This window comes from Syngnathus scovelli, chromosome 18, assembly GCF_024217435.2.
Source record: "Syngnathus scovelli strain Florida chromosome 18, RoL_Ssco_1.2, whole genome shotgun sequence".
Lineage (NCBI taxonomy): Eukaryota > Metazoa > Chordata > Actinopteri > Syngnathiformes > Syngnathidae > Syngnathus > Syngnathus scovelli.
Genome location: NC_090864.1, coordinates 10,268,003 through 10,286,370, shown reverse-complemented (window position 1 = coordinate 10,286,370; position 18,368 = coordinate 10,268,003). Strand labels below are relative to the sequence as shown.

General features: G+C 40.8%; 2 protein-coding genes and 1 long non-coding RNA gene across 5 annotated transcripts in view; 1 reads left to right on the top strand and 2 right to left on the bottom strand.

The window, feature by feature from the left end:
• Positions 1–455: 455 nt before the first annotated feature.
• On the bottom strand, positions 456–8,066 carry tlcd4a (TLC domain containing 4a). The gene is made up of 7 exons (XM_049748605.2): positions 7,802–8,066; positions 6,676–6,845; positions 6,036–6,125; positions 5,567–5,625; positions 5,335–5,429; positions 2,735–2,808; positions 456–2,309 (listed from the first exon to the last, which is right to left on the bottom strand). Exons 2-7 carry the CDS (start codon positions 6,828–6,830, stop codon positions 1,991–1,993), a joined length of 792 nt encoding a protein of 263 aa, XP_049604562.1. The 5' UTR covers positions 6,831–6,845; positions 7,802–8,066; the 3' UTR covers positions 456–1,990.
• Positions 8,067–13,431: 5,365 nt separating this feature from the next.
• LOC125985726 (uncharacterized) overlaps positions 13,432–18,368 on the bottom strand; it is a 70,518-nt gene continuing 65,581 nt past the window's right edge. Inside the window, exon 3 of the long non-coding RNA XR_007487419.2 lies at positions 13,432–13,812. This is a non-coding gene — a long non-coding RNA (uncharacterized lncRNA). The remainder of the gene's footprint in view (positions 13,813–18,368) is intronic.
• The window catches only part of sema5a (sema domain, seven thrombospondin repeats (type 1 and type 1-like), transmembrane domain (TM) and short cytoplasmic domain, (semaphorin) 5A), a 66,950-nt gene continuing 64,102 nt past the window's right edge, over positions 15,521–18,368 (top strand). For 2 of the 3 annotated variants that reach the window (XR_007487417.1, XR_007487418.2), the window contains exon 1: positions 15,521–15,936. The gene's annotated coding sequence lies outside the window, so the exon portion shown is untranslated. The remainder of the gene's footprint in view (positions 15,937–18,368) is intronic. The other variant, XM_049748760.2, reaches the window with a different exon arrangement.

The following is an 18,368-nucleotide window of genomic DNA, read 5'->3' as shown; positions in this document are numbered from 1 at the left end:
CTTTTGGGATAAGTGCGTGTGATGCGCCACAGTTCTATTTAAGCTTCAAGGCAAGGGTGGGTGTCACCAACATGTGGAAAACAAGACACTGAAACACTCTGGGGTTTGGGAAGGTCACTCAACTTTCTCTTCCTGGCCGTGAGGACATTAAACCAATGAAAATGCATCAACGATTTATTATAAACACTATGGTAAATCAGTTAATCGATTGTTACTGCAGCTGTTGGGTAGCTTGAAATGTGGAGATGCTAGAGGCGGTCCTGGGCTGATGTGGCTTCATGTGGTCTGCGGTTGGATGTACTGCCAAAATTATGAAAATGCCTCTGGCTTAAGCTTGCAAAAGGAATATTCAGTTTATGGGAGACAGCTCTGGTCGACATTCCTGCAGTCAGCATGCCAGCTGCACACTCCCTCAAAACAGCATCAGATGAAAAACCAGAAATAAGACAACGCAAGTCAATTTGTCATTTATTATAAGGAACACATTATAATGTAATGCTCATTATTTGCTCATTTCCCAATAATACATTCACAGAATGTCACTTTATCCTCCTCTTGCCTACAGCCAATCCTCTATCTATTAAACGGAGGCCTTTGGACTGACTTACGTCGACTGACCACATCATGACATATAATGGTTGATTGATATTTGCACTGCCCAGATTGTTCTACATCATCATAAACGGCAGATTCTTCAAGTATTCCCTTGCTAAATATTTCTCAGCTGGATATGAAAATCACTATAGACATCTGTTTTGTGATGTTCTGTGTAAGTAAGTAAACATTGTGTACATGTGTCTATGCTCATGAGAACACAATGACATCTGTTAAGAGTGCAATCCCCATGCAATATGACATGCAGTTAGAGCTGGTGCACCAAAATGACTTTTATCGTGCATTTCCTCATAGTCCGTTTAGTTCCAATCGAATCCTGACCACTATCATATATAAAATGATAAGTGACTATAATATATGAAGAGCTGCAAAGCCTGTGAACGTAATACAACGCAATGAAAAGCATTAACTCGATGGCTTGGTAAACTGTTAAAACGCCAAATGGATAAAAACCACAAACCTGTTATCACATTCCGACAGACAAGGCAATTGAACTGAAAAAGTAGGCATCATAACAAGAAAAAATGTGCGATTACATTTTGGTTAAACAAGGCAACAAAAGATGGATGTAGTGAGGCATCTTTTTTTTTTGGTTAAATGACAGAAAATACATGCTTTTGATTCTTTCGATTGCAATATGAATTGAAGCAAAATAAAAATAAAATGTTTATCTAAATAAAACCCCTGCTTGTTATAAATAACACTTGTTTCACCTCTTTTACACATCAATTAAATCAATGTCAGTGTTGTCATTAACATTTATTTTGCGGATCTTCATTCTGATTGACTCATCCGATCCCTCATCGCCCTCGTTAGCGTAAAAACAGTAATGACATTCAGTTTCCCCTTCGGGATTTCCAAAGGTACTCTGAGTGTTTTGTTCATTTTAAAACTCCAGGCTGTATATACCACATGTAACAAAAACAACATAATGTTTCAGTTTGTTTGAAATCTCATGCTTTTCCTATAAAAAGGCTACTTTGCCAACAAGTCTCTTAAATAACAGCATCACGAGTTTAGTCAAACTTTATCCTTTGTCATCGTGTCCCTGAAAAATGATGCGACAACAAATAAAGACATTTAGGTGTGGAGAAAAAAAAAAAAAAAAGATGGTTCTTCAAGGATTTGATGGGATTGACGATCTCTGGCAGTAATAGTCTTAACCAGTGTAAGCGTCTTAACCAGTGTAAGTAAACAATTTCAGTTTGGGCTCCTTGCTAAAATGTTCCTTTAAAAAACAATTAAGCAACACAGGAGTATTGCTCAGAGTTCATTTCATGGCTTGAAGGTGGCCCGTCATAACGGTACCAGCTGTTCAAATAGTTCCTCCTCGTTACCTTTAACATCCCGACACGTGGCATCTGCTTCCCGGACACTAGTCGACCTTTCCGTTGACATGAGGCACGCCGGCTTTGGTCTGGCGTGCCGACTGGAGCACTTTGTAGCAGCCCCGGGCGATCTTGTGCATCCACATGATGTTCATGATGTCCAAGCAGATACTGGAGCAGATCCATGCCAGGCGCCCGCCGTAGGGCACCAAGTAAAAGGCCTCCGTGCCGTAGACGGCGTACATGCGGCTGTAGTAGACCGGCATGACGGCCACGCGCACCACGAAGAACACCAGGGCCATGGCCACGCCGTTTGCCATGTTGGGTCGGGAAGTCCTCGGGTAACCTAGAACCTCAAAGAACCAGCTGCAACAATGACAACGACAACACATTCAAGATGCATCACTTGTTTCATTAGTGTATTTCATTTTGTGTCCTGTCAGCTGTGCTAACCTGTAGCATTAAAGACAGCACAATGAGTTTTTAGCAAATAACATTACAATTATTGTTGTAATCGGATTTAAATGATTTACTCAAACTGTTTAGGAAGTTAACAACGCTAATCAAAGTCGATAAACTGGCTTTCGTAATCATTCATGGTTCATTTGCTTTTATTTGAGTGTAAACCTAACCTTTAAGAGCAAACATTGACGAACCATAAAAAAAGCAAAACTTTTTCTATTATTTTCTATGGGAAGAAAAGTTTCCCATGTTGGCACGTGCAACTTTTGTCTGACCAAAAACAACAATGCACCCTTGTTGCATTCGACACTCTACTCGATGGTACGTACCGCTGGTTCACACATGGAGTAGAAAACTCGGCGAGCAGACGGAAGTTAGCAAAATAAGGCAACATGCCTTGGCCCTGCAAGGAGAGTAAAGAGAGGAAAACAACGTAGACGTAAAAAGGTACACAAAACAAGACAAGCTCATTTGGGAGGTGCTCACCACTGACACCATTCAAATTCCAAAATCACATTTCACACCTATTTAGACCTACAAGAAGCAATCAATAAATATTTGAATCACGTTTAATAGGAATATCCTGACAAATGGGGAAAAAAGTGAAGGCTACATGCTAATTGGTACTTCTTACTAGGATATAAAAAGTATTCCGCTTTAAATGTACTATTATACTTCTCCTATTAGCAGCTATTCAATGAGATATCTGTGCACGTTCCGGATGGAAGCGCTGATTGTACTCCCATTTATTTGTTTGTGCTGCCCTCAAGGGGTGAAAAATTTAACACGCAACCATATTATTTTCGAGTACACAATTGCAAGTGGCCAAGAAAAGGAACGACCCATCAATGAAAATGCAGTATTATCTTTGCAAAGGCACAATTGTCTATATTTCAAACTCAATAGTGGAACTAATTGATTTGACACAAATAGGAAACTTACCTGCTTGGCTGAAATCAAAGTGTTATTGACATACTAAGGCTTACAAATCAACATCTGGTTTGTGTACAATAATTTCCACCTTAGCAGGAGCACGCTAGTACCTCTAGGAACTGGTAAGTCCATACTGTGACTGGGCATCACATCTGCTCAGTGCAACCAAACAGCAATAACAGCAGACAAGACAGGAATAAAAAAAAATTTAAAAAAAAGGAGGAGGAGGTCTTTATCTAGATCACAAGCTCCCTTGGCAAACATACAAACACACACACACACGCACGCACCATTTTGGTAGTTTTTGCATGAACTGCATTGACATAAGCAAACTTGGTAGTTTTTGCACATTGGGTTTGAAGAGGGGCGATTAATGTTAAAGGGACAGACAAGAGAGACAGAAAGATTAGAACAACAATAAAATACTGGAAGCAAATATGAAGCGACAAATAGAAACAACGCCAAATTGAGCATGCATCGAAAAGTATTTTGGTTTCTTATTGGTGCAGGTTAAAACAAGACAAATTCCGGTGAGTCTTCGTCCCAAGACCTTTGCGATGAAGGACATCAATGAAAACATAAAATGATGCTAACTTGTACCTTTGACGCTTACAGTAAACGTACTTAATGATTCGTGTTGCTAAACGAGATGAACCCATATTTGTCCTTTGGAGTGAACACTCACACATAAGACACACGCTAATAAAACTTTGACAACAAATGACAAGTTTGACTGGTTTGCCAAAATAGTACCAATGCAAATGAATTTTGATTCTCATCACTTTGAGAGATTTGTTTGTACCAGGTGACAGTCATGAGTGTCCAGTGACAGTATGGATGTGTCTTAAAACTTTTACATGTGCCTCTTCTGTCACACTTTTCCTTCAAAACTGCTGACATTTTTTAACCACGTATTTTTGCTACCCCCGCGTGGCTACCAATGGAACTCGGGAGTTAATACGAACGACATCATTAGCAAACAGGGACGCATGCTTTAACAAGCTGTGCAAGCATCTCCTTGAGGATGAGATGATCCAATTGAAAGTAAACAAATGGATGGAATTATGATGGGGGATCCAGCCACTAACTACAGTCGGTAATTTTATGTTTCACTCGAAAAACTAGTCTGCAGCATGAGAACCGAAGGCAGAAGACTGAACGAATTTCAAGGCCAATCACTTAAGCACTTAATGTCTTTGCCAATTTTCTCTTGAAAGAAAGGAAAAGAGAAAAGCCAGTGCCTGGCCCAAAAACAGATGACAAACGCTATTGCAGATACGCAGCCAGTTGTTAGGTTAAACAGTTTGTTCACATGCACGGTAACAGGAAACCCCAAAAGCCCCGCCGTCGGCATGCAAGGCAGGTGTTGTGCTAAAATTCAAGAGTAGTATATCGAGAAAGGGGTGGGGGCAAGATCAGTAAAACAAACCAAGGACAGAAACTATAAGAGAGGCGGGGAGAGGGGGGGGGGGGGGGGGTCGACAGCCAATACCCTTGTTGAGCATTCCATGCAAAAAATACCATGTAGTCAGTCATTTCCAACATCATTATGCGACAGAGAACTGACGATCTAGACAATTTGAGAGTCAACCAAGAGTGAACGGCAACTGTGCTAACCCAGTGACGCGTTTCCACAACCAATGACAAGTAAAGACGATCATGTTACATAATATTATTAGACTTGTGTTTTTGCGTCCATAAGTGGGGTTAGAAGCCTTCAAGGTCTTCTACATTAAAAACTTGCATAAAATGCAAATCATTTATTTCCAACTATCTATTGTTTTCATTTGAAAGTGTGTTCTTGACTGCACTGGGTTGCTATTTTTCTTTTTTGGTCCAATCACAATTGAGCTGAAATGTGTCAACCTGTAAATTGAATTAAAATGAATACATTTATTAATGATAATTTCTGAATACATTTCAACTGCTGTTCACCCTTGATCGTCTCTTTCCCATCTTGCCTGCACGTTCTGCTATTGGACAATAGGGCACTCACCAGTACATAGTAGTAAGCATACAACGCTGCCAGATGGTGCACTACAAAAAACTTGTCTCCTATCGCCTTCCAATAGTAAAATATTAGCAACAGATCTGGAAAAGAGGAGGATAAGACAAGGGGAGAGAGCGGGGTGGGGACATTAAAAGAGGAAAGTATATAAAAGAAAGCAACCGATTAAAAAAATAATAAAAAATCATGTTTAATGTATTAGCAGTGAAGCTTCCCTTACCAGATATGAGGTAGCCTGTTGTGATAGCAACATTCGTCTTCACTAGAGTAGGATCTCCCCTGTGGGAAAAGCACATAATGTTCATGATAAAATGATATTGAATATCCTTTTTATTAGTGAGTGAGTGCCTCGTGTGCATATTGAAGCCATTTGGGAAAACCTCCTTTCTAGAATGAAATGTAACTATTTTTGTGTGAAATCAATTTTTTTACGATGTGATTATTAGGTGTTATGTGAAAATGAATTCATTATGTTTTGGAACAAGGCTGTGATAATAAAATCTGGAAAACGTGAAGAGATAATAACTTCTGGAAGCTCTTTAATTATGAGGAATATTGAAATAATTACTGGAGTCAGTTTAAAAACAATAAAAAATTATGTAGGGGGGATAATAATAAAATGTGTGTCAAATGAAGCGTTAAAAACAACACAAAAGAGGAACATAAAATCATTTTCCAAACACTCTTACCAGACTGGGTCTTCGTTGACGGCGTCATCAAAGAACAAAATGTAAAGACAGAAGATTCCTACTAACAGTGCGTGAAGAGTCGATACTGTCCTGCAAAAAAAAATCAAATCAAACCCAAATCAGAAAGACATTTAAATAAATTTGTGTCATTATTTCCCAGCAGACTTCTCAGTGGGCTTTTACATCAATCGTTTGGCTAACAAGAAGTCACACACCAGAAGGGTGAGCTCCCAAGCCACCGTGACATCAGCAATATTGCTGAGTCATAGCAGAAGCAGCCGCCTCGGAGCCTGGACCCATCCCTACTAATCATTACATTTTATTTTCCCCTCATAAACCATGTGACCATTTTAATTTCATGAGTGCTATCATGAGTAATAAAGCGATAAGGAGCCATAATGAAAATGAGTGAATCATGTACGTTGGCAAGAGCGGAAATGTGTTGTATCGCATCCAACCAATCTGCTCTAGATGTCCTCAAAGCGCTCCGAGATCTTAGCACATGACGTGTATTCTGCAGTGTTCCCATGAAAGGTTGGAACATCAACAAAGTGGCGTCTGGCCTTTAAATTGCCTCGAATAAATCCGATAAGGTGAACATGACTGTTAAAAGAGCATTGTGTTTTTTCTTGCCACTCACCTGGAGTTCCATTCCACCTTCTGCTTATCGCTGAGACGGAGGAAGCCCGAGCTGACGCGTGTGGACACCCAGGGGCTGGCTTTGTGGAAGAGCCACTGGAAAGTCAAGAAGCTGCTCACCGAGATGGTGAAGATAAGCTGGCTGAATGGGTCCATGGCCACCCGGCTCCACTGTGGAGGAGAGAAGAAGTATGAAGACAGTTTGATAAAACGATGAACAGAATTGCCAAGGAATTTTCTGTGTACTGAACAGCAAGCAAACCGACTGTCGTGTCTTCACACGTGGCCAGTTGGGTTGTGAAATCTCAAATCGAACCTGCTGTTCACTGTTGTTCAGCCAAATCTTGCTCGGAACATTAAACAATTTGCAGAAGACAGGCAGGAACAAGATAATGTTGTGATGCAATCCAAAAGCCATTCTTATTATTATGAATAGCATAATACATTGTTTTGTAGTATGTTGACAGACATGGACAATGGATTTGGAGATAAACACTGTAGACTTGTTTACACTGGGCAAAAATGTGTCCGTTTGAGATAAGTTGCTTGGTATTTGTTATGACATACAACAATCCTTCCTTCTTGAAAAAAGAAAAAAAAAAGGTGATTTTTAAGAGATAACTGTAGAGTGTTTCTGTAGAATGTGACAGAGATGCGTTTCCTTTTGTGGTCAGCTTGCATACTGGGCTAAAATGTGCTTCTGTAAAAGGTATTATTATGAGAAGCATTTCCTTTCCAGAAAAAAAAAAATGCAAGAGTAGTTTCTAGATTTGGTGTTGCCAGCTTCATGTTCAGAATATGCTTGTGTAAGACGTGCTGATTATTTTTTTTACACCCAAAAAAATGGAGAGAAATATGTTTCAGCAGCAAGCAACTCAGATGTTTCCTTGTTTTTCCTGCTCTACCACACATTGGCTAAAATGCGCTTGCGTAAGACATGGTGAGGAGAAAACACATCAAGCCCAACTTCGCCTTCAGCATTGCAATCCTTGCACCAGACAACGATTGTTTGGCACATTGACTGCAGTGCTTTCACTTTCAAAACCTCCGTGCGAGGCCAAATCATGTCCCATTGCCGAAGCGGGCTTGACGTCGTTTCACGTATTGAGGAGAAATCCTGTGCTTACCTTCCGACTTTCATGAAGACGCCCTTCTTGGCTCTCCTGCAGCTGCTAAAGGTTCCCACGGCTGGAAGCGAAGGTGCACGCGTTGTGTAATATCTCCGGCCATCATATTTGCCGATGCTGGATAAACAACGCACAAACGAGCTAAAGAGAAGCTTGGCGCGACGGCCTGGGGAAGCTCCTCGTCAGTGTGTTTATCCACAAACTGTGTTGATGGCAAACGTGCATATTTGCAGCGGTTCCACGAATGATTTTTTTTTTAGAGGGTTGTTGTGATTGGTGCATGCTTGCTTGTGGCAGGGCCCGCCCCAACTTATCTTTGCTCTTTCGGCCTCAAGTTACAGCAGCAGCCTTCTTAAAGCTACACGAAAGAAATGATCATCATAACTATCGATGTGCATTCGTTCAAAAGAATCGTTCACCAAAAGTGCTTGATTATTTAACTTTATTATTGTTGTTTAATTCTATTCACAGCAAGTGATAACAACAATTAGATTGAACTTGTGCAACTCTGCAAGGAAGAATAGGCTATGACCCAATCAAGGTGTGCCAAGTGACTTTTCTTGAAAGAAAAAATCTATTAAAGTTTAAAACTCTGTATCTGCTGCGTCAGTGACAAGTCAATACAAGGAACCTAGGCAAAAACGCGCATGGTTCTATTTGAATTGAGCTTTCTCGGTTACCGTAGGCACGCCAGTTCTACCGGTGACGACTAAACAAGTCTAACGAGACGTAATATTTTGTAAAGATAATTTAATCCGTGCCTTGAGTTAATAAACGGTTTCCAGGTAGTAGGCAACAGCAAATGGGCAATTAGTTTCAGTAGTTGTGGTCAAAAGACATAGCAATAAGTGTGGGGCGGGTGCAGTACAACATGTTTCCCGCAGAGGGCGCCAATGCTCTATAGTTGAGTATTTATTGCTGTTTAGGTCCTTTCATAATTTGTTATATTCGATGTTAAATAAAGTGTTAAAAATAGGAGAGTGTAACATTAAAGCTGCCAATGAAAGAAAATTTGGTTCTCCTTTTTTCCACCTGAAACAACAAACTGGTCCAGCACTTTGATTTGTCAAATTTGTCATTGCAATAGGTTCAAACCTGGAGCTTTTACTTCAATCCATGCAGCAGGTACCAGGTCGTTTGGCACTACCTGGTGGACAAAACGGGAAGAGAATGCACACGCTGAAATGAATTGGTCCCAACAATTGTTCATGTATGAAAGTGTGCATGTGTTTCACCAATGAAGGATGCAGGGAGGAGCAGCTCTGAACTTCTCTCCAACTGCACTTTGTTGGCCTGAAAGACAAGGGAACCTTTTAACCCATAGAGTGTTACATTTTCAGTCATATTTTGAAACTTGCAGACAAAAAAAAAGGTTAAGTTCAAATAAATTACTTTTTGCCTTATTTTTTGACTGAAAAATTTCAAAATGTATGACATTTAGGGTGATTACCTTCCACTACATGTTGCTGAAAAGGAACCGAGAGCAATTCCAATTCCTCACTTTTAGTAGGTGTCCACTGGATTGAGTCCTGACGTTTATGTCAAGTTGCCATGGAGCTTCTGGACCTTCTTCAGTCCGACTTTTACAGTCCAGACCGGAGGGCTTACGAGCGATGACAGCAAGTCCGACCCATTCACATTGTCCATGCAAAATTCCAGCTCGTGTGCCAACATTACCATCGCAGCTATCACCAGGACAACATGTGGATTGTGTTAGGAGGAAAGAAACCTCATTTGACAGATCTACAGCTGGACTGTGTGTATGGCTGCAAATCTACACTTCACCATCAATGACTCTTAATCAGCTTGATGGCGCTGTGATTCCCGCTTCCAGCGCCAGGTTTCACTTTCAGAGCATTTGCAAGCAGACAGCCAGGAATTAGATTTGGGATTAAGGTACGTTTGTGTGTGTGAGTGGTTTCACATCAGCTCTCCATCACTGTAATTGGAATGGATGAGTCAACTCCAACGCCGTCTCAGTGTCCGTTCATCAATATGTTGATGCGACCTGTTTACAATATTCAACAACTGCTGCTTCAGTTATTATTATAATTATGCTGTGTTGTGCATGCATTGGGTTTGAAATGGACTCATTATACTTATTTCATGTCTTTACTCATTCACTGTGAGTAAAGCCAGGTGAAGGACATTTTCTTGACAAGAGTGATAGAATATCGCATAAAAGGAATAAGCGAGGGATAATTACATAAGAACCATATATAAGTACAAATCTGTCCAACTTTTTAAAATTGAAAATATGATTATGGCAGAAAAGAAATCTTAAAAATGTGAAGTGAAAGTTAGCTTTTTGGGGAAAACTAAAATAGTTTAGCAATCCAAACTTTAAATTTTCTTTGAGCCAGTTTCTTGGCATCTTTTCTTGGCTGCAGGTTTGTTCATGTTTGGGTAAATTCTGTCTTGAAGAGATTCCACTGCAGGTGTTCATCAGTGCAACAACTCCTATGCGATGTTTTGTCAATTTTCATCACAGAGACCAGCTGCTCACACAGATATGTGCTTCCAAACATTTCAACTGCATCTCACAAATTGCAGGTTAACTTAATCTCAGTTTACTATTGCGCCATTAAAAAGATGTGAACCGTATCATCATGTCCCTTTAATGTGTTCATATGTCGGGACTTTATCTAATAGTTAAGTGGCGCACAGTTGATTTATTGCTATTTTTTTGGGGGGGGGTGAATCTGACCCAATGACTTAAGCTCTTAAGTCTGAGTAAGAATTGTCAATGGTTTGGATACTTGCTCACAGGGATGAACGTGGGAAGGTGGAAGTGGATGTGGACAAGTGGGAGGAGGTAGATTAGAAACAGGAAGGCGCCAAGGAGTGAGCCCTGGGGAACACCAGAGGAAAATGATGAATGAAGGAAAAAAATAGCATGACCATGTGTTGAAAACAATCTAAGGGTTGCTCCAAAATTACACTTTAAAACACAAATCAACTTCCACAGCTTCTAACCTTGAGAACCGGCGCTAATTAAAATGAATGAACTTATCTATTGTGGTGCAAAAACAATCGCCCAAGAGTCCCCTTCTCTTGTCAACATGGCTCGTTTCACGGGTGAAAAATGGTGAATATGTCACCCCCTTTCACAGCTGGCCCTTACAAGTGCTCAAATGATGAATGCCTTTATTTCCAATTCTTTCTAATGAGTTCCTCTTCCATATTGCAGGCTCATTATGAGAAAGAGGATCTCTGCATTACTGAGAATAATAGGTAATGATAACACCCCGCTAATGACTGTGATAATTGTCCTTTAATGCACATTCTGTGTGCTATTTCTATCCTGCTCATTCTTTTATGTTTTTCTTTATGGGGCAGTAAACGGCTGACATCTACAAAAGTCATTGCTTATCTTAAGAGACACATTGAAGCAAAGTATTCATAATTTGTTGTTATGTCACCCATGTCACCAAATCAGAAAGAGTGTTATGACTTGCCAGATAAAATATGGTGCAACAATGTGCGCTGAGTAGTCTGCAAACTCTCTTTATACACCCTTCGTACTGCGTCGTTATATAACGTCATTAAATATTTGTCATTTAAAAAATAAAAATAAAAACATTCGATGGCTTTTCATGGGAAAATATTTAATAGAGGACCTACTTGGAAAATATAAATTTGCACTCGAAGATCGGCGCAGGCAATATTGCTTTTATGAATAATGTATACATATTTTAATTTAGTGCTGCTGCCCTTTAAACTGCATATGCGGTATGAAGATTACAATGCTCCGGATGGTGCCAGTTGTCCCCCACTGTGGATTACACACTCCTTCGAAACTTGCATAAGTGGCTTTATTTTTCGATGAATTCAACCATGGCTAGATTTAGCATTTTATTTTCTCTCTTCTTAACACAGACAAACCATAAGACAGTACTCTTTGTCTCCACATATGTGACTGTCCTGTGCAGGCTGCAGCTTCCTCATTTTGACGTTAATTAAATTTCCAAACTGCCCTTGGGGCAGAGACCTCACACCTCCAAACGTTCAATTCCCATGATTGAATTTCATCTCTCTCTCTGGACCTTAACGTTGCCCACTCCCTAATGGCAATGGATAGACGTTGTCGGGGCGAAATGGGAGGACAAAGAAAAATTCCGATAGGTAGAATTTCAGCATGGACAACAACAAAAAATAAATAAATCAAATAAGATGACCCCCCTGCTTGACTTTTTGAATGGGAGTCTGCTGTTGATTTGTTTACATTTGGATTTGATGCACGTCTAGGGGCCGATTTAATGATTTTAAAAAAACCGTCACAAGCACAAAACACAATACCAACAGAAAACACCTCCAGCAGTATTAATTATTTTTTCCATTTTCTTCTTGTTAAAAAACATCAGCATGGTATTTTGTGTATCATTGATGAATTAACCATATAATAATTTTATGCCGAGTTTAACATTTCCCCCGGTGGCGCACATACGTCCTCCCAGTCAGGGACAGTTATGATCTCATCGCCCAATTCTTCTTCAACGGCGCGTGACGATAGAAGTAGAGTGTGTGGACTCGTCAAGGCCGTGGCCGGTGCCGCAAAAGGGCCACGGTGAGGCTGAGGGATGACGTGGCGTTATGGCTACGATGGCTCACTGAACGTGTTAGCCGAGGATGAGCGATGGCTGCGTGCTTTCACACCTCAAATAGCCTTTGCCATTTTCCTTGTTTTCACTTGCTTCATTCATTCCAATTCTCACTCCTCCTACAACTTTTTTTCTCTCTCATTTATCACCTTCAGCACTCCCAGCAGGTCAACACACAGTGTGTGTGTGTGTGTGTGTGAGAGAGAGGAAGTGTATTTTACTTGCTGCTATCTGTCAGCAAAGGTGAGTGTCTTGGGTCTCCGGTGTGTGTGAGATGACCTCAGGCTTGAAAGTGCTGAGACGAAGTTGAATGACTAATTGCTCGTTTGGAAGGTTCAAGTTTCAGCCCACGCAACTTAGTCTACTGTTTATACATATTTTTTTTTTAAATCAAAGATTCTGAACTCCACTGATGTGTAGTGGGTGTCGTGAAATATTGAGACTAGCCCTCTGAATTGATTGAACAAATCAATTCAATGTCACACAGACAATTGGGTGTTGAAAGTGGGCTCAAAGTGCCCATTTGGCACACAACAATCTCTTTCACGGATTCCGCCGAGTCCGTTGTACTTCCGTCATGTAGACTGCGTCTCTCCTGTGCTGAATTTAAAAGGAATAAGAGCTGCTCTGATTCCCACAACGGCGCAAACACCCCTTTGTAACTGCATCCGTCTATGAAAATGCCAAAAGAAAGAAACTACAGTCGGATTATGTCAACAAAAAAGTTTTTGAGGGGAAAAGATAATGCTCGGAGAAGAAAGTCAATATTTTGACAAGAATACGTTGTATTAAAGAGTAAATGCCAGTTGCTCACTGAAAGCAACACAACATAAGCTGACATCACAGGGATTAGTATTCCAATTAACATTGTGCCTTCTAAAGATAAAAGCAAGCCTTTCAGCATCTTTCATCATGGCAGTACTTTGAAAATATTTGGTCACTGCTCTGCGTGGACGAGCAAAAACATGTCTTCAAATAGCGAAATGATGAAATACACACAAATACACACACGCGCAGGACCAGGTGAGATTCAGGAGGCAGCCTTAAGATTTTATTGGGTTGCCTGGCAACTTCAGTTAGGTTGCCTCACATCAAAACAAAAAAATCTGAGCAACAACACACGCACACACACACACATGAAGCTTAGATTCGATTCCATTTTTATGAGGCTTCCTTCCAAGAGAAACAATCATCCATCATTGTGCCTTACGGCTCCTTGAGACACACTGCGTTGTTTTTGGGGGGTTTTTGTTTTAAAGATGAAACTTACTCGCTCGCAGCACCTCACACAGCTGAAGACCTGCTCTGAAACGTAGCCGCAGCACCTTGGGTTACGATTTTGGCCGTGAGCAAATAACACGTCTATTGTGCGGGCGAGCCAAGCACACAGAGAAAGAAAGGCTGAAATTCCTGGAATGGAAAAAAATGGAGGTCAAAGCAAAGTGAGTGGTTTCTTTTAACATTTGAAACTGAAATTAGTGAATACCAATGTGGCAATTCAGTATTGCATTAACAAAATTTGCAAAGACCTTCTACAACACCACTTGCACGATAAATAGTATGATTATAACAAATATTCTGCCGTTTCAAGCAGTGGCAGTGCTAGCAATTTTTTCTTGAGGGGGCTGTAGGGTTCCAACTAATGGCATGAGTGCATAAAAACACCAACTTCTTCACCTGTGTCTGTGTCATTAATGCAAATCCACATGATTGGCACTTAATTGACTTCCAGCCATTTTGTGGAGTGGTAAAGCCGACGATCCGACTAATCTGCCCAACCCCTGCAGAGCTTATACCTATTTGCGTTGTCTTATTCCGCGTGTTACCAAAATAAAGAGAAAATATATGCAAATCTGGTTTATGACATAAAACCCCACCTTGCTGTGTTGCCATTATTTTGTGTTCACATCTGTACTTCCTTTCCCACGGCGGGGGAGCGAGTGGGGTGGCTCACCCATGCCTGAGCGCTGCAGGGGAGGCTACTCACATCACAGCACAAAAAGGAAATCTGCACTGAAAATGACCTGATTTGAATTTATATACGCGTACTAAGTATACAGCTTACAGTCAAGCGCGTTGCTTTACTCGACAAAGAAACGTATTAACGGGCTGCTGCTGGTACCGCTGTGCTGTGCAACATACACACAGTCCTAAAGCTGAGCCTGATGGTGGTCCATTCACTGAGGGATAAACAGGTAATTGAACCGGGGATGTGATGATTAAGGCACACAAAAGGACAAAAAGACACTGCTGTCATTCATTTTTACTCCCCCAGTCTTGCTTCAAGTGACTCCAATGTTGATTTGATTTTGAAACTGCTGTGTAGAAAAAAAAAAAAAAGGATGGAAGAGTTCAAGGCTGGATTCCAGTGAGTTTGTTATTTGGACACCCACAGATTCCAACATGGTGCCGGCATCTCAGTGCGCTTTTGAAAAAGTAAAGTAAACACAAACAACTGAAACTAATAATGTAGGAGGATTTAAGGAGTAAAGTTCCCTTTTACTTTTTTCTCAGGGATCCATGTGTCTTGTCAAAAATGAAGAAATTTTGTGATTGGCCTTGGTGAAGTTCTGCATTCCGCTAGTTGCCTTTTCAACTGTTTTGGTGCAGAAATTCCGCAGTGTGTGGTTGAACTTGCTCTTTTTCTTCTTTTATATTTATGCCTATTCTACTTTATCTTTTAATGATGGCATAGACTAGTTCAGAAAATCTACATAATATAAATCCGTCAAACTATTAAAACTATGTATCCTTGAAATATAGATCAAATAAGTCTTGTTGTCATGCTCATATTTTGATATATTTGGATTTATTTAGTTAACAAGCCAAGTTGAAAAGTGTTTAAATGTTTTCCCAAACATTGAAGCTTAAAGTGGAAAAAAAATATTTTCAGTGGGAGCCACATTACAAACGGCACCTCATATTCTGAGTCATATTTCCAAATCCAACCCATAAGACCACGAGTTGCTCCAGTGGTTCTAGCTGGCTGAGCTGCCCTCCTTGACCACCTGCAGGACAGCTGTGCGCCGCTGCAGCCTGCCACGTCTCCCGTATCATCCGAGAACGCCCCAAGAGGAGAAGCAAGCGCGCATCGTCCACCCACAGATCCACGCGCACACGCTCAACTGATGCGCACGCCTGAAACATTGCTCCCCTCCCTCCACAATCTCTCGCTGGAGTAAAGTTATCTTTCTCTGCTCTCTCTCGTTTTGGGTTTTACACACCCTCCCTCCCTCCTTCCCCTTTCTTTTCTCTCCCCGGGGGAGGCACACATTGTCTGTGGCGCAGTGTCCGGTTTCAAGCCATGCTGCGCGGCGCGCTCTCCTACGTGGGTCAGAAATAGAAGCGAGAGGTCCGGGAGGAGGTTCTGCTGAGAGACACTTTGGCTGAGGCTCAGATCCTGTCCCGAGCGCAGACGCGGCGCAAATTGGGGATATACGCATATGCATATTTGTTCTTCACTCATCTAACTGCACGGACAAGACACGCAGCGTGGATCTCAACTAAATGACTACGAGTTGACCACCTCACCAGGTAAGCAAACCAGTAGTCATTTCATTTTTTCTGACGTTGTTAAATATTGCACCTTATTCATTTACTTTTTTTTTTTTGTTTTAAACATTCACTGGGCTGAACTTGCGTCATCTATGCAAGTCAAAAAATAACACGCGTTGATGATTAAACAGCTGCACATAGAGTCAAGTCCGTTTTGGAGAAGTTTTTCAATGATACTTCGCCTCCTGTGACCACTTGGTGGCGCTGGCAGAGTGCCGGCCCCTCCAGCATGTTTGGACCATTCAACAAATAGTGTTTGGTTTCTATCTAATATTTTATGACAGTAGAATAGGGTTATGCAAAATTTACATGAGATGAAGACTGAAGTATTACTTGATATTACTTGTCATAGATAAATAAACGTTTTCCACTCTTCGGTGGCTTGAACGGCTTTGTAGAGTAGTTTGCTTCAAAGAATTCATTTTAATTTGTATTATCTGCTTGAAGGCACTTGTCTTTGCTTTACTCTGTTCTGCATACAAAAATGGAGCTGTTGCTTTGATAAATGCACAAAGTGTACTTTTTGTGTTTTTATTTCTGTTTGTCTGTAACCCTTTAAAGGAGCACATGGATGGCATTGCATTCTGTCTATCTGTATCCATCTATTGCTTTATCTATCTTTTTTAAAATCATTTCTGTCTGATTTGCCACTTGCAAAACAGCACAGTTCCTTCAAGACCTGATTAAATGATGTCACATGACCGACGTGAACTACACCACACCTGAGGCTTGAGAAAGTCACAGCAAGGACCACACTGTTTAAGTGCCATCAATCTATTCATCTATTAAAAGAAACTTTCGTAGATCTATTTTTGTAATACGACACATACTTTTTTCCATTGTCCTTGTCGTGCTAGCAACAGTCATCCTGCGCTAATAATACAACCTCAGGCCCTGGAGGATGCACAAGACCGCCATCCAGATGGAGGAATTAGTTTAGACTTCCAGTATCCTGGTCTTTATTAGATGCAGAAGTTCTTCAGGGATGGCGCGGGAAAAAAATGCAAAGTGACAACGTGAAAGAACTGAATGAGAGATGTCAAAATATGAGAAATCATCCTGCGCTCCTGGATGATTGCAATCTATATTCTTAAAGCCTCAAATTCCTTTGCATCATGTCCAATCAGTATGATGGCTATTTAAGTCCAGACACGCAAACACAGCAATTAGTTTCGCCCGTAGAATTCCTTGATGACAATGACCCTTGTAGCTCTGGTGGGTTGTGGGGTTGCTATGACAACCACATGAATGAGGAGGCTATTGTCGCTGACCTTTGTGGTATGGCTTCCCTTGGGGGGGTGCTTCCAGTCCCACTGGGAGTGAAAGTGGACAGGCATTATCATGCACATGTAAACTAAACAGTCATTACCCTCTGGCCCTATCACTGCTCTTTTAAGGTCTTTTGTTGGCTTATTTATCTGACATATGCACCATGGGGCTTTGGGCTATTTTGTTTTAACCTACACACACATAAACACACACTCCGTTCTAGTTCTATCTCTGTGCCAAGACGCTTATTTTTAGTTTTTCTTTGTTATGGCCCATTAACATTCGATGTGTTCTTACTGAGCTTAAAGCTGATTTTTCAAAAATAGGAAATATAAACCTATTCAGCAGTTTGTGTGTAATGTTCCAATAGTGAAATCGCCAGTGCCTAATGGTCCAGCGTATATTTTAAAGTGGAATGCATACGTTTGTAAAACAATACATTCAGTGATGCTGGTTTATTTAATGTTCTTACTTGAATTCATTTTTGAAAAGAAAAAATCATGTAAAATGACTTATGGGTTTCAGATTCCTACGCCAATCTTTCAACTGTGTTTCTATTTGATCCGTGTCGTATAAATTTATTCCTGCCACTTTAAATTGGACTATATGACATCTCTTATTGCAAAGTCTCCTTGAAAGTAAAGCTAGTCAAAAATCTCCCGCTGTGTCTTCTCCCTTAATCTGCCGTTCTCTATTTATACACCATAACCACTTTAACCACATTATCCCCCCCACCCCCTTTACCCCGCTGCCACTGATGAGTTCATTCCACTCAAAAACACTTATTCCAAATATCGATGCGACAAGGACCCAGTGGTGTTGTTCTTTGAAGAGAACAGCGACTTGTAGGGGGTGAAAAGTTGTTAGGATAAAAGCGAACAGGTCTCTCCTCATCGCTGATACTTAAGAGGGACGATGCAATGTTGCCACGGTGACCAGTCCATCAGTGGACTGACCACTTGAGGATGAGAAAGGCTTTTGTCCAGTTGCCATAGGGGTTATTTAGAAGCTATCAAGTAAGTCTTATTCATTTACACGCACAAACCACAATATTAGGTACACCTAGCGGGGTTGTGAAAATAATGCTCATTTTGATTGACAGTTGTTGAAGGTCAGTGTTCATGATTCCAGCAAGCATTTTA